Source organism: Chiloscyllium plagiosum, unplaced genomic scaffold, assembly GCF_037043375.1.
Source record: "Chiloscyllium plagiosum isolate Xiang-an unplaced genomic scaffold, Cpla_swu_hap1 HiC_scaffold_1, whole genome shotgun sequence".
NCBI classification, from domain to species: Eukaryota; Metazoa; Chordata; class Chondrichthyes; order Orectolobiformes; family Hemiscylliidae; genus Chiloscyllium; species Chiloscyllium plagiosum.
In genome coordinates, this window is record NW_028270139.1 from 41,751,685 (window position 1) to 41,767,567 (window position 15,883).

The 15,883-nt window shown below is 41.5% G+C and overlaps 1 protein-coding gene across 1 annotated transcript in view; it reads right to left on the reverse strand.

Moving 5' to 3' along the window:
* The window catches only part of col25a1 (collagen type XXV alpha 1 chain), a 198,715-nt gene that overhangs the window by 116,816 nt on the left and 66,016 nt on the right, over nt 1-15,883 (reverse strand). The window contains exons 12-13 of the mRNA XM_087987194.1: nt 3,132-3,164; nt 2,969-3,004 (exon numbers count right to left, since the gene is read on the reverse strand). Coding sequence (XP_087843320.1) covers nt 2,969-3,004; nt 3,132-3,164 — 69 coding nt within the window. The remainder of the gene's footprint in view (nt 1-2,968; nt 3,005-3,131; nt 3,165-15,883) is intronic.

A 15,883-nucleotide genomic window follows, 5' to 3' on the forward strand; every position in this document is an offset into this window, starting at 1 on the left:
GTGCATCCCTCAGGACTGAGAACTCAGAAAGAGATGCCACTTCAGAGATGCGGCCATGTTGAACTGGGTTTTGAGCTAAGTAGAAAGGCGATATAACCTATGCCAAACAGAAATCAGGGTTGCCTCACACTTCAACTACTTGTCAGTTAAATTGACACTGGCAGACCCCTGGCTGAGCACAGGAATAGGATCAGTGGTGCTGGAAGAGCACAGCAATTCAGGCAGCATCCGAAAAGCTTCGAAATCGACGTTTCGGGCAAAAGCCCTTCATCAGGAATAAAGGCAGAGAGCCTGAAGCGTGGAGAGATAAGCTAGAGGAGGGTGGGGGTGGGGATAGAGTAGCATAGAGTACAATAGGTCAGTGGGGGAGGAGATGAAGGTGATAGGTCAGGGAGGAGAGGGTGGAGTGGATAGGTGGAAAAGGAGCTGGGCAGGTCGGACAAGTCTGGACAAGTCAAGGGGATCGTGTTGCTGGAGGTTAGAAACTAGGATGAGGTGGGGGAAGGGGAAATGAGGAAGCTGTTGAAATCCACATTGATGCCCTGGGGTTGAAGTGTTCCGAGGCGGAAGATGAGGCGTTCTTCTTCCATGCGTCTGGTGGTGAGGGAGCGGCGGTGGAGGAGGCCCAGCACCTCCATATCCTCGGCACAGTGGGAGGGGGAGTTGAAATGTTGAGCCACGGGGCGGTTTGGTTGATTGGTGCGGGTGTCTCGGAGATGTTCCCTAAAGTGCTCTGCTAGGAGGCGCCCAGTCTCCCCAGTGTAGAGGAGACCGCATCGGGAGCAACGGATACAATAAATGATATTAGTGGATGTGCAGGTAAAACTTTGATGGATGTGGAAGGCTCCTTTAGGGCCTTGGATGGAGGTGAGGGAGGAGGTGTGGGCACAGGTTTTACAGTTCCTGCGGTGGCAGGGGAAAGTGCCAGGATGGGAGGGTGGGTGGATTACACCTGGATTACACCTGGATTACACCTCTTCCCACCCTACCTCTTGCAAAAATGCCATCCCGTATTCCCAATTACACTGCAGGAACTGTAAAACCTGTGCCCACACCTCCTCCCTCACCTCCATCCAAGGCCCTAAAGGAGCCTTCCACATCCATCAAAGTTTTACCTGCACATCCACTCATATCATTTATTGTATCCGTTGCTCCCGATGCAGTCTCCTCTACATTGGGGAGACTGAGCGCCTCCTAGCAGAGCACTTTAGGGAACATCTCCGAGACACCCGCACCAATCAACCAAACCGCCCCTTGGCTCAACATTTCAACTCCCCCTCCCACTGTGCCGAGGATATGGAGGTGCTGGGCCTCCTCCACCGCCGCTCCCTCACCACCAGACGCATGGAAGAAGAACGCCTCATCTTCCGCCTCGGAACACTTCAACCCCAGGGCATCAATGTGGATTTCAACAGCTTCCTCATTTCCCCTTCCCCCACCTCATCCTAGTTTCTAACCTCCAGCAACACGATCCCCTTGACTTGTCCGGACTTGTCCGACCTGCCCAGCTCCTTTTCCACCTATCCACTCCACCCTCTCCTCCCTGACCTATCACCTTCATCTCCTCCCCCACTGACCTATTGTACTCTATGCTACTCTCTCCCCACCCCCACCCTCCTCTAGCTTATCTCTCCACGCTTCAGGCTCTCTGCCTTTATTCCTGATGAAGGGCTTTTGCCCGAAACGTCAATTTCGAAGCTTTTCGGATGCTGCCTGAATTGCTGTGCTCTTCCAGCACCACTGATCCAGAATCTGGTTTCCAGCATCTGCAGTCATTGTTTTTACCTCCCTGAGCACAGGAATAGGCTGTCATTTGGGATAATTGTACAAGAGAGGGTAATATTAGAAAATGAGAATAAGACATTGAAAAATAAGCCAACAGCATAACATGCAAACTACAAAATTCTTTGCTATAAATGGAATTGATCCATTTGTATGTGTTAAGGGTTTGTTACGGATTTTGTAAGAGTGAATTCTGACTTTATACAATATTGATATGGGGAAATTGTGAGCCGGCAACTTCTTTCAAATCTCCATATAATTTCCACTGAAATTCCTGGAATGTAAAATTGGAAGAACTGTAAAGCATTCAGCTTTATCTATGACTTCCTCTTGTCCAAATGACCCCCAATTATTCCTTCATGAAGGAAGATCTTTTCATTGTAACCTACCAGAAAAAAAAGAATGAAATACCAACTTGGAAATGGATAGTTTTGGTATTCAGTTATTCCCAACATCTAACTTCAGCTTGGTGTTTGGCACATAGTATTTAATTCCCTTGAATTCCCAAAAGCTTACAACTCCCAGATTTGTCTTGAAAGAAAGACGATAGGATTGAATGCCACTTTGCAATCTTTGAATAACAAATACAATTTTATTGGTGATAGCTGATGAGTGGCTAAGTTACTAGATGGGTTTATAACTAACAATTTAGCACAACAACAGTATTACTTATTTCCCTTGCAGGATAATATAAGCTTGATCACTAATTTAAAAAGCAATAATTAAGAAAATGTATGTCAATCACCAAAGAAATATCGGGGAAGGATTTACATGTATTCAAACACCTTTTACTATTTTCAGACCTATATAGGTGACTGGTACAACACAGATGAGAAACAGATCATTATGAAGTTTAGTGTTTAGTGGAGCATTCAGGGTTAGAGCAGACTAAGGCAACATCATCAAGCGTATTAGTAAGAGCATCACAATCGATTAATTGTCATATTCCTAACTATTTATTTAATAGACTGTCTACCTTTGGGTGTTGATTTAAAAGCTATGTCAGCAAGTCCCTGTAAAATCTGCCCTTATTCTGTTTTCTATCTCGATTATCAGCAGATACAAGAGCAATACAGAAAGTAAGTTAATTGCTGCCCAAAGATTATCCCATTTATAAATCCATATTACAGATATTGAAAGTAAAAAATATCAAAAGCAGTCTCATTCTTCGTTCTTTTGCTGTTACCTTTTGTCCCTGATGCCCAGGTTGACCTGGTTCACCCTGGAGAGGAAGGAGAGAAAGGAAATATACCATTCACCCAACAAGTTGAGTAACCAGTAAACATTCAACAAAGTTCAGAGCTAACAATAAATAGAACCTAGAACATAATAACAAGGACCAATCTAACCTTGATTCCAGCAGCTGATGATCCAGGGTCACCCTAGTTACAAGCAAAAGGGAAAAAGAAAGCAAATACTCATTAATTTTGCAAGTAATAGTAAAACTGGTGTAGAAAACATTTCCCAGGCAATCATTTCAATTTCATTGCACTTTGTGGGATCTGGATGGGTACATATTAGTTGCTATATTTGCTGACAATAGGAATACACCGTAGGTCATTGGCTGGGAAGTGATTTGGGATCTTTTCGACACATAAGATGCTACATAAATGTAAACCTTCTTTTCCACACAGTTGCACTCTTCGATATGAATGCTTAGATAGTTTCATTGCTCTGGGTTTCAACAGCGCAACTAAAAATGACACTTCTTCATAAAGTATAAAAAAGGCATTTGGATTGGGGGCATGATGGGCAATTCTCTGGTGTGGAATAATGCACCTGATGGTCCAACTGAAAACTGTGGAGACGATCCCAGTGGTGGCCGGCAGAACCGTCTAACATCCTGGGACTTCATCCTTTGCTGATGTCCACCTGCCTTGAGAAAATGTTACGGTAGATGAAAGTTACATGCCCCTGCCAATGCACATTCAGTAAATTGGGTCATTTTCAGGTGGGTCTTCTGTTGAATAGTATTTATAAAGTATGTATCACAATCAAATAGACCTCTGTGTCAGCAAACGCTGGTGGTTTGAAAGAAGAACTTGAATTATGTGCAAATCCATACTTTCAATGACGGTATTCAAACAAGGAAAGGTGCTTCATACAATGATCATCATTAGTCAACATTTACCACACAACAAATATCATGGAAAACTCCTTCACCTGAAATATTTCATTGCCCTAAAAATTATTAAAAGTTTACAAAGAATGATTAATTTGCACATCAAGATGCAGATTCATAGTACCGGGGAATAGAAAACTTTCCGATTACACCTCAGAGTTTCCAGTTCAAATATAATATAGCTATAGGTAATGTCAAGCTCCCTTCATTCTGTTCTAAAATGGAAACCACTGCAGGAAAAGTTCAGAAAAACCATCCTTTTCTGCTCTGATACTGTTAACCTGCATCAAATCAGGTAAGTGTCATATTGTGGAACTTTGCTGTTAAAAATTGGCTTCAAAATTCCTAACTCCACTTCACGAGTGTTTGAACATAGACACCACAGAAAATAGGCTTTCACTCCAACTGTCTGGCTGATTGCCACTCTACATACTCGAGATGAAGAACAGATTACTGCGTACATAAAACATTATATGGAATACTGTACTCAAAGATAACAGGGTGAATTTCTAATACCAGTTATAGTTGGAGCCAGTAGTTGCTGAAGAATTCCAATTGAATTGAGTTAATCCAAATGTTTAAACATTTTTCTGCCTGGACTGGTTTATTTTGAACAACTTCAGCAACAATTTCAAGGTTAGTGCCTCACAAAAATAAGAGTTGTCATTGAAAGACTTATTTAGAATGGATAGTTTTATACTCATATAAACACACCTACACTATTCCAAACTAAGAGTAACAGTCATAGAGTCATGCAAACAGACCCTTCGGTCCAACTCGTCTACGCTAACAAGATATCCTAAATTAGTTGAGTCCCATTTGCCAGCATTTGGCCTATATCCCTCTAAACCCTTACTTTTCATATACCCTTTCAGATACATTTTAAATGCTGTTAATTGTACCAGCTTCCACCAGTTCCTCTGGCAGCTCATTCCACACATGCACCACCCTCTGTGTGAAAAAGTCATCCCTTAGGTCAGTTTTAAAACTTCCCCCTCTCAACTTAAACCTATGCCCTCTAATTTTGGTCTTCTCTACCCTGTGGGAAAGACTGTGACTATTCACCCTATCCATGCCCCTTGTGATTTTATAAACCTCTAGAAAGGTCACCCTTCAGCCTCCAAAGTTCCAGGGAAAACAGCCCCAGCCTATTCAGCCCCTCCCTATAGCTCAAATCCTCCAACCCAGGCAACATCCTTCTAGATCTTTTCAGGTTTAACAACAACTTTCCTCGAACCGGGAGACCAGAGTTGAATGCATTGTATTGCATTGTAACAACTTGTATTTGCAGACAACATAATAAAGCATCCCAACATGTTTTACAGGAACATTTGGGCAAAAGATGGTACTGAATGTATGCCTGAAAATTCAGTTTTTAGTTTCAAGTATTTCTCATCCTGGGATACAAACATCATTTTAATTTGTTCTGTTTATACTATTGTTGGAATTTCACTACATGAACATACAAATTAGGAGTTAAAGTAGGCCTCACTGCCCCTCAAGTCTGCTCTATCACTAAATAAGACCAGGGCTGATCAGACTATTCCACGTTCCCACTTCCCCTGATAACCTTTCACCCATTGGATAAGCACGAATTTGTCAAATTCTGCATTAAAAATATCAAGGAAGGATGTAATAAAGACCCATGACTTTTTGTGAGAAGAAATTTCTCATCACCTCTGTCTTAAATGGGTGATGCCTTATTTTGGAACAGTGACCCTTAGTTCTTGATTCTTTACAAGAGTAAACACCCTGTCCACATTCACCTTGCCAATGCCCTCAGGATCTTATGTTTCAACTAAGTTGCCTCTTACTCTTTTAAAGTTGACAGGATACAAGCATAACCTATCTAATCTTTCCTTATAATACAATCCTTCACCCTGGTATTAAGCTGTTAACTTTATTTACACAGCTTCCAATGCAATGACTTCCTTCCTTGAATCAAGAGAACAATATGGCAGAGTAGTCCAATGTGGTCTCACCAATGCCCTCCATAACTGAAGCATAATCTCCATAATTCTATATTCAATGGTCCTTGCAATGAATTAGAACATTCTGTTCGCTTCCCTAATTACTTTCTATACCTACCCACTGTTTCTGACTCATGGACCAAGCCATCCAGATCCCCTTGCATCACAGATCTCTGCAACCTCCCACCATTTCTATCAAACGTTTTTACTCTTTCTATCATAATGGACAATTACATATTTTCCCACATGATACTCTGTTTGCCATATTTTACACCCAGTAATTTAATTTATCTACTTCCCTTTGCATCATACTTATGAAGTCTTCGGAATTTCTTTTCTTACTAGTCTGTGAGTCAACAGCAAATTTAGCAACCCTACCTTTAGTTCCTTTGCCCAAATTACTTATGCAAATTGTAACAAAGTTGAGGCTTGATTCTTGTAGCAGAACAATTGTTAGATCTTGTAAATAAGAAAATGACCATTTGTGCCTACCTTCTGGCTCTTAACGAGAATTAGATTAGATTAGATTCCCTCTAGTGTGGAAACAGGCCCTTCGGCCCAACCAGTCAACACCGACGCTCCGAAGAGCAACCCACCCAGACCCATTTCCCTCTGACTAATGCACCTAACACTATGGGCAATTTAGTATGGCCAATTCACCTAAGCTGCACATCTTTGGATTGTGGGAGGAAACCGGAGCACCCGGAGGAAACCCACGCAGACACGGGGAGAATGTGCAAGCTCCACACAGACAGTCGCCTGAGGCTGGAATCAAACCTGGGACCCTGGTGCTGTGAGGCAGCAGTGCTAACCACTGAGCCACTGTGCCATCAACGTTTTATCTATTCCAGTATGTTACCTCTTACGCTGTGAACTTTTATTTCTTGCACTAGTCTTTGAGGTGCCACCTTCTGGAAATCTACTAGAAGATGACGAGTTGTGTATCGAATGTCCTGTCAGTTACTTTTTGAAGAAGCTGGCTGCATGTCAACAAAAAATATTCAATGGTTGAGACACTGACGATGAATCTTAAATCGGCACTATATCATTTTGAAGTAAGCATCACTAACTATGTGAAAGAAGCTGTTATTTAAATGGGCCATAACCTTTTGTTTTTAAAATTAGTTTTCCAAAGGTATAATTTGAAATTTTTCTTGAGCCTTAAAAAGAATATTACAGTGGATACTTTATCGAAAATACATATGAAGGAAAGAGAATGCTGTGATGTCCATGGACTTGTTTAAGAATTATGGTTGCTAGGTAACTCATTGTATGTTTAATATCAACAGAACAAGTTTTAATTTGACACAGTAAGAATGTCAAGAAAAGTTTTGATGGGTAATAAAAACGCCTCTTAAAGACAGTTCCACAATTTTTTTTGGGTGGGGGAAGAGGGTCTGATGTAAGTTGTGTGACTTATATAGCTTAATATATTTATTCTTGAGTTTGGATTTTGAGCTGGTGGCATGTGGGTTTTGTCTGTGTGTGATTTTTGAAGTGATTTAATAATTTTTCAGAATTTCTGAAGCCATGGTTTTAAATCAGTATGTGACAAGACAGCATGTGAGTCAGGCTCTCCTGGATAATGTGAATTGGTTTGAATGAAGTTTATGATCAGAGAGAACAACATGGAAAGGCCTGCTGTTGGTTTACGATAATCATGACTTGAATGTTTGCTTAGAAAAGGTCCATAGTTTGGAAAGCTTTTGGGGGCAGTTTACAAAAGACTTGGCTGGAGTTCGATATGAAAAAACGTTGCTTCTGGAGAAAGTAAAATGTTCAGAACTGTTAGAAAATAGGCTACCTTAGTGTGAAACGCATAGGTTTAAAATTCCAGACCAGAAGTGCTTATTTAGAAATCCAAAAGGGTTATTTGAAGCTAAGAATGTTTAAAGTTAAAAATCACACAACACCAGGTTATAGTCCAACAGGTTTAATTGGAAGCACACTAGCTTTCGGAGCGACGCTCCTTCATCAGGTGATTGTGGAGGGCTCGATCGTAACACAATCGAGCCCTCCACAATCACCTGATGAAGGAGCATCGCTCCGAAAGCTAGTGTGCTTCCAATTAAACCTGTTGGACTATAACTTGGTGTTGTGTGATTTTTAACTTGGTACACCCCAGTCCAACACCGGCATCTCCGAATCAAGAATGTTTAAGTTTGGTTGTGTGAATACTTATTTCATTTGTGTAATAAAACCCTGTTTTGTTATTAAGACTAAATCTGCAGTATTCTGCCATATCTTTTAATGAAATAACACAATGATAAATTAAAGAAAACCAAAATATAATCCATCAAGGAAGATTCTAATCTGGGATCTGACTTGTCCAGTAGCAACTTCAGCTGGGATTGTAACACTAATTGCTTGGAAAAATAATTAATCAAAGAATTAAGAATTAATAAACTGCAGATGCATTTACTGGGAATCAATTCCACATTGCTCCTATAAAGGGGGAAAGAAAATCTTTCAATTTCTAATGAGGTGGCTTATATTGCACATATTTTCTAGATCTGATTCTGAACGATTATTATTCGTAAGGCAGAGGCTGCACTTATTTGACAGTTGTGTGCTATTTATGGTCATTGCAATTGATATTTGCTGTTATGATCATTTTTCAGTTCAAGTCTTTGCTCCACAAACCCTCAGGCACATCATGACCAAAGACAACCTTTGTACACACGATAATTCATAAATCTAATTTCAACTGCAAGATATTTGTTGTGAGAATCATCTGCAGAAAATCTCTAATTCTTGTCCCCATCACAGCAGGAATTAATTACACATAATACAGGCATGTGAGTTCACAGAGGTCACAGGCTGTTACAGGGGCTAAGGGTCATGGCTGTAAAAAGTTATTAATGATATTCTGGGATATAACACAGCGATCAATGAGGCATTGATAATTGTATAATGTTGGTAAGTGAACATACTCACACACAAACGTATACATAAGTGTGTTGGCATCCTAAAGTCTCTCAATAAAATAAATGTAAATTTCGTAACACAAATAAATGCAGCAATTATATGTTTAATGTAATGAGACAAAGATATTCTGAACATAAATTGCCACAATAGTAACCTATATAAATGATTTAGGAGGTATGGTTAGTAAGTTTGCGGATGGACAGTAAAGAAGGTTATCTAAGATTACAAAGAGATCTTGGTCAATTGGGCCAATGGGCTGAGGAGTGGCAGATGGATTTAATTTGGATAAATGTGAGGTATTGTATTTTGGTAGAACAAACATGGGCAGGACTAATACAGTTAATGTTAGGGCCCAGGGTAGTGTTGTCAACAGGGAGACTAGGGATGCAAGCACATTGATCTTTGAAAGTTTTGTCACAGGTACACAGGGTGGTTAAGACGACATTCAGCACGCTTGCCTTCATTGCTCAGACCACTGAGATAGGAGTTGGAACATCATGTTGAGATTGTACAGGATATTGGTGAGGCCACTTTTGGGGTGCTGTGTACAGTTCTGGTTGTCCTGCTATAGGAACGATATTATTAAACTGGTGAGGTTTCAGAAAAGATTTACCAGGATGTTGCTGGGTCTGGACGGTTTGAGTTATAAGGACAGACTGAATAGGTTGGGACTTTTTTCACTGGAACACAGGACGTTGAGGGGTGACCTTAGAGGTTTATTAAATCATGAATGGCAGAGATAACGTGAATAGCAACTGTCTTTTCCCTAGGGTAGGGAAGTTCAAAACTGGAAGGCGTATTTTTAAAGTGAGAGGAGAAAGATTGCAAAGAGATCTGAGAGATAATGTTTTCACACAAACCATGGTTTGTATGTGAAATGAACGGCCAAAGGAAGTGGTAGGTGCAGGTACAGTTACAATATTTAAAAGGCATTTGGATAGGTATATGAACAGGAAAGGTTTAGAGGAATACGAGCCAAATGCAGGCAAGTGGGACTAGTTTGGTTTGGGGAACTTGGTCGGCATGGCTAAGTTGGAACAAAGAGTCTATTTCCATGCTGTATGACTCGATGACCATTATTCTGAGGTAGACAGAATTCCTGGAGAATGATACAACTGGGTGACAACCTTGGTGCTTGCTAGGTGGTAGATGGGGGTAAGTGATTTGAGGCTTCTATAGTCACAGATATTCTAAAAGGATAAAGTATCATAATCAGAAATGAGCTGCTGTGGTTTGCTATATGCTCTGAACCTTTAGTATGGATTTTAAAATCATAGGAACCCAAGAACAGGAGCAGGTCATTCAACTCCTTGAGCCTGCTCAGTTCCAATCTCTCAGTCTTCAGTCAATGTGCTCATAGTGCCAGGTCAACACTGAAGTCCACTACAACAAGTACATGTGAAAAATAGGGACCAACAAACTATGCAGGGTGTTGGTGAGACCGTACCTGGGATACTTTGTACAGTTGGGTCCCTGTATTTGAAAAAGGATTTATTGGCATTGAAGGCAGTTAAAAAAGGTGGTTCACTAGGCTGATGAGGGGGGCTGACATATCAAGAATTGCAAAATAATTTAGGCCTTTATTCATTGGAGTTTAGGTGAATGAGGTGTGGCCTCATTAAAATGTGTAAGACTTTGAGGCAGTTTGACAGGGTGAATGTTGAGAAAATGTTTACACTACTGGGGAAGTCCCAAACTATGGGATATCATTACATAATTAGGGGAGACACGTTTAAAAGAATGTAAAAGACTTTCTTCTTGCAGATGGTAAGATGATAATGTCACCAGAGGCTGCTTTTTCACTGGAGTAAGGAAACTGGTGGTGAGTTTAACCTGAGGGTCACCACATCTCAGGCAAGAGTTGAGAAAGTAGGACCTTCATACTGAGATCAGCCAATGCGGGAATTGAACTAACACGGTTGGTATTGCTCTGTTGCTGTCCAGCCAACTCAACTAACCATGAACATCAGAAGGCCTTCAACCCAGAGAGTTGTGGAGACTAAAACAGAAGTTGCTGGAAAAGCTCAGCAGGTCTGGCTGCATCTGTGCAGAGAAATCAGAGTTAACGTTTTAAATCTGAACTAATTCTGAGGAAGGGTAGCCAGGTCGGAAATGTTAACTCGGATTTCTCTCCACAGAAGCTGTCAGACTTACTGAGCTTTTCCAGCAACTTTTATTTTTGTTTCTGATGTACAGTATCTGCAGTTCTTTCAGTTTGTAGTTGTGGAGACTAGATCACTGAAAGAATTTAAAGAAGATTTTTGCAATATCGAGGAGATAAGGGCTGAGCTCTGGCACAAGAAAAAAGAGTTGAGGCCTGGGGCAGATCAGTCATGATCTTATGGAATGGCAAGGGGCTGAATGGCCTACTCCTGCCCTATGTTCTTACATTCACCACAGGAATCCTACTGATGTCTGAAAGCGGAACAGCATAACCGACAAACAGCATTCCTGCAGTTTGTTTCTTCTGCACAAATCTCTGAGGTCCATACGTGGCGGCAGCACATGGAACAAGAAGTCAATGCTCCAGACGGATCCTCGGAGGGGCTGCATTACGTTTGGAGACAAACGTTCTCCAAACGTAAAGACCAAATGATACGTAGAAAGAATGTGGGATATCCACAAACCCTTAGACATGAAGAGCACGCTTACTTCCTTCGGTGTTGTTAGACAATCATTAGCCCAAGCACTCATGGGCCCACTCCACTTCAAGCCAAAAATAGAGGGAAACATGTGAAGACATGGAGGCAGACAGTGCTCACTAGATACCCATTTTGAAGAACTCCTTAACTGAGACTCTATCATTACCTCAAGTGCCCTCCATCCTCCCTCCACTGTCCAACATTCAATCCAACTCAGTGTCATCACTACCCTGGTCCAGAATAAAGCTGATAAACCATTTGATAGCCGACAGGAGCTGATGGAATCCTTGCTGAAATTGTGAATCACAGTGGAGATACACTCCAGACATAGCTGCACAACTGTAGGAAGCAGAGTGCATGCTGGATTCAAGAAGCAAACATATCCATTGGTAATAACTACAGAGGAATCTCCCTGCTGTCTTCCACAGGGAAGATCTTTGCAAAGATTCTTCTCAATCATCCCCTTCCAATAGCTGAGGAACTCCTTTCAGAGTCACTGTTCAGTTTTTGCCATTCATGAGCCACAGACATGATCTTCACTGTGAGGCAAATCCAAAAACTGCAAATAGCAGCAGTAACTGCTGTACAGAGTTTGTAAACTTCTCAAATGCCTTTGACTCTTTCAATAATTGAAAGCTCAAAGACCATCTCTCAGATTAGGATGCTCTCAGAAATGTGTCACCATCCTCCATAATGGTGCATAGGCTGTGATCCACATCAACAGAACCACCCTGACCCGACCTCAGTATAAGCAAGGCTATAACATTGTATCAATTCTCTTCCTGGTTTTCTTCACTGCAAGGAGAAAGTGAGGTCTGCAGATGCTGGAGATCAGAGATGGAAATGTGTTGCTGGAAAAGCGCAGCAGGTCAGGCAGCATCTAGGGAACAGGAGAATCGACGTTTCGGGCATTAGCCCTTCTTTTCCATTTCCATTTCTTCACTGCAATACTGCTCCTCTCCTCCAGCAGGTTATCCACAGGCAGGAGATAATTTACAGAGCAGATGGAAAACTAGTTGACTGACACTGCCTACAATCTAAAACTAAAATCCTCCAACCTCAGTCAGAGACATTGTTGATATCTTCTCTAGGCAGCTGAGAAAATGGGCCTCTCACCAAACACGCACAAAACTAAAGTCTTATCATATATTTTATTGTTTATTGTAACCTGTTAATATTCACTTATAAAAGTATAACTTGTTCCTCTTCAAATTAGCCTCAGGGTTTTTAATAGTTATCTGAACAAGTTGAACAGGAGCATTTTGTTTCAACAAAGGATGATATCTCCAACAGTACAGCACTCACTGAGAACGATATTGAATGGCCAGTCTAGAGAATGTGCTCTGGTCTGAGCCAGAGGTGACAGTGTCACTAGTTGTATTTGTTCTATTAAGACAACACTGCAAGTAGATTATAGAAGTTATCAACATCCAAATAAAACGTATCTCTGTTGAATTAGCCACAGAAAGGAAAGGCTGGTAGGTATAAGGTATGCTGGATGACTAAAGAAATTGAGGGTTTTGTTAAGAAAAAGAAGGAAGCATATGTCAGGTATAGACAGGATAGATCGAGTGAATCCTTAGAAGAGTATAAAGGAAGTAGGAGTATACTTAAGAGGGAAATCAGGAGTGCAAAAAGGGGACATGAGATAGCTTTGGCAAATAGAATTAAGGAGAATCCAAAGGGTTTTGACAAATACATTAGGGACAAAAGGGTAACTAGGGAGAGAATAGGGCCCCTCAAAGATCAGCAAGGCGGCCTTTGTATGGAGCCGCAGAAAATGGGGGAGATACTAAATGAGTATTTTGCATCAGTTATTTACTGTGGAAAAGGATATGGAAGATACAGAATGTAGGGAAATAGATGGTGACACCTTGCAAAATGTCCATATTGCAGAGGAGGAAGTGCTGGATGTCTTGAAACACATAAAGGTGGATTTATCCCCAGGAGGAGCTGGCTAAAGTTCAATGTTTCAATACCTTAGCAGGGATGACAGTGGAGGAACAATGGCAGATATTTCTGGGTATAATGCAGAAGATGCAGGATCAGTTCATTCCAAAAAGGAAGAAAGATCCTATGAGGAGGCAGTGGTGGCTGTGGCTGACGAGAGAATTTAAGAAACGTATAAAGTCAAAAGAGAAAAAGTATAACATAGCAAAGATGAGTGGGAAAATGGAGGACTGGGAAGCTTTTAAAGAACAACAGAGAATTACTAAGAAGGAAATACGCAGAGAAAAAAATGAGGTACGAAGGTAAACTGGCCAAAAATATAAAGGAGGATAGTAAAAGCTTTTTTAGGTATGTGAAAGGGAAAAAAATGATTAAGACTAAAATTGGGCCCTTAAGACAGAAACAGGGGAATATATTACGGGGAACAAAGAAATGGCAGAAGAGTTGAATTGAAACTTCAGATCTGTGTTCACTGGGGAAGACACAAGCAATCTCCCTGAGGTAACAGTGGCTGAAGCACCTGAACTGAAGGGAATTTATGTTTGCCAGGAATTGGTGTTGGAGAGACTGTTAGGTCTGAAGGCTAATAAGTCCCGGGGCCTGATGGTCTACATCCCAGGGTACTAAAGGAGGTGGCTCTAGAAATCGTGGATGCGGTGGTGATTATTTTCCAGAGTTCGATAGATTCAGGATCAGTTCCTGCGGATTAGAGGGTGGCTAATGTTGTACCACTTTTTAAGAAATGAGCGAGAGAGAAAGCAGGAAATTATAGACCAGTTAGTCTGACCTCAGTGATGGGAAAGATGCTGGAATCAATTATAAAGGATGAAATTATGACACATCTAGATAGTAGTAACAGGATAGGTCAGAGTCAGCATGGATTTATGAAGGGGAAATCATGCTTGACTAATCTTCTGGAATTTTTTGAGGATGTAACTCTGAAGATGAACAAGGGAGATCCAGTGGATGTAGTGTATCTGGACTTTCAGAAAGCCTTTGATAAAGTCCCACATAGGAGGTTAGTGAGCAAAATTAGGGTGCATGGTATTGGGGGCAAAGTACTGACTTGGATTGAAAATTGGTTGGCTGACAGGAAACAAAGAGTAGTGATAAAGTTAGGTGAAGGGGCAGTACAAAGAGATCTGGGTGTTCTTTTACACCAGTCAATGAAGGCAAGCATGCAGGTACAGCAGGTAGTGAAGAAAGCTAATAGCATGCTGGCCTTCATAACAAAAGGGATTGAGTATAGAAGCAAAGAGGTTCTTCTGCAGCTGTACAGGGCCCTGGTGAGACCGCACCTGGAATATTGTGTGCAGTTCTGGTCTCCAAATTTGAGGAAAGACATTCTGGCTATTGAGGGAGTGCAACGTAGGTTCACGAGGTCAATTCCTGGAATGGCGGGATTATCTTATGTTGAAAGATTGGAGTGATTGGGCTTGTATACCCTTGAGTTTAGAAGACTGAGAGAGGATCTGATTGAGACGTATAAGATTATTAAAGGATTGGACACTCTGGAGGCAGGAAACATGTTTCCGCTGATGGGTGAGTCCCGAACCAGAGAACACAGCTTAAAAATAAGGGGTAGGCCATTTAGGACAGAGATGAGGAGAAACTTCTTCACCCAGAGAGTGGTGGGTGTGTGGAATGCTCTGCCCCAGAGGTCAGTGGAGGCCCAGTCTCTGGAGTCATTTAAGAAAGAGTTGGATATAGCTCTCAAGGATAGTGGAATCAAGGGTTATGGAGATAAGGCAGGAACAGGATACTGATTGAGGATGATCAGCCATGATCATAATGAATGATGGTGCAGGCTCGAAGGGCAGAATGGCCTATTCCTATACCTATTGTCTATTATCTATTGTCTATTTACCTGATCAAGTGTACCCTAGAACTCTGTGGGAAGCTAAGGAAGTGATTGCTGGGCCTCTTACTGAGATATTTGTGTCATCGATAGTCACAGGTGAGGTGCCGGAAGACTGGAGGTTGGCAAACGCTAGGCGTTCGACAAGGTTCCCCATGGGAGACTGATTAGCAAGGTTAGATCTCATGGAATACAGGAAAAACTAGCCATTTGGATACAGAACTGGCTCAAAGGTAGAAGACAGAGGCTGGTGGTGGAGGGTTGTCTTTCAGACTGGAGGCCTGTGACCCGTGGTGTGCCACAAAGATCGGTGGTGGGTCCTCTATTTTTTATCAATTACATAAATGATTTGATGCGAGCATAAGAGGTACAGTTAGTAAGTTTGCAGATGACACCAAAATTGGAGGTGCAGTGGACAGCGAAGAGGGTTACCTCAGATTACAACAGGGTCTGGACCAGATGGGCCAATGGGCTGAGAAGTGGCAGATGGAGTTTAATTTAGATAAATGTGAGGTGCTGCATTTTGGGAAAACAAATCTTAGCAGGACTTATACACTTAACGTAAGATCCTAGGGAGTGTTGCTGAACAAAGAGACCTTGGAGTGCAGGTTCACAGCTCCTTGAAAGTAGA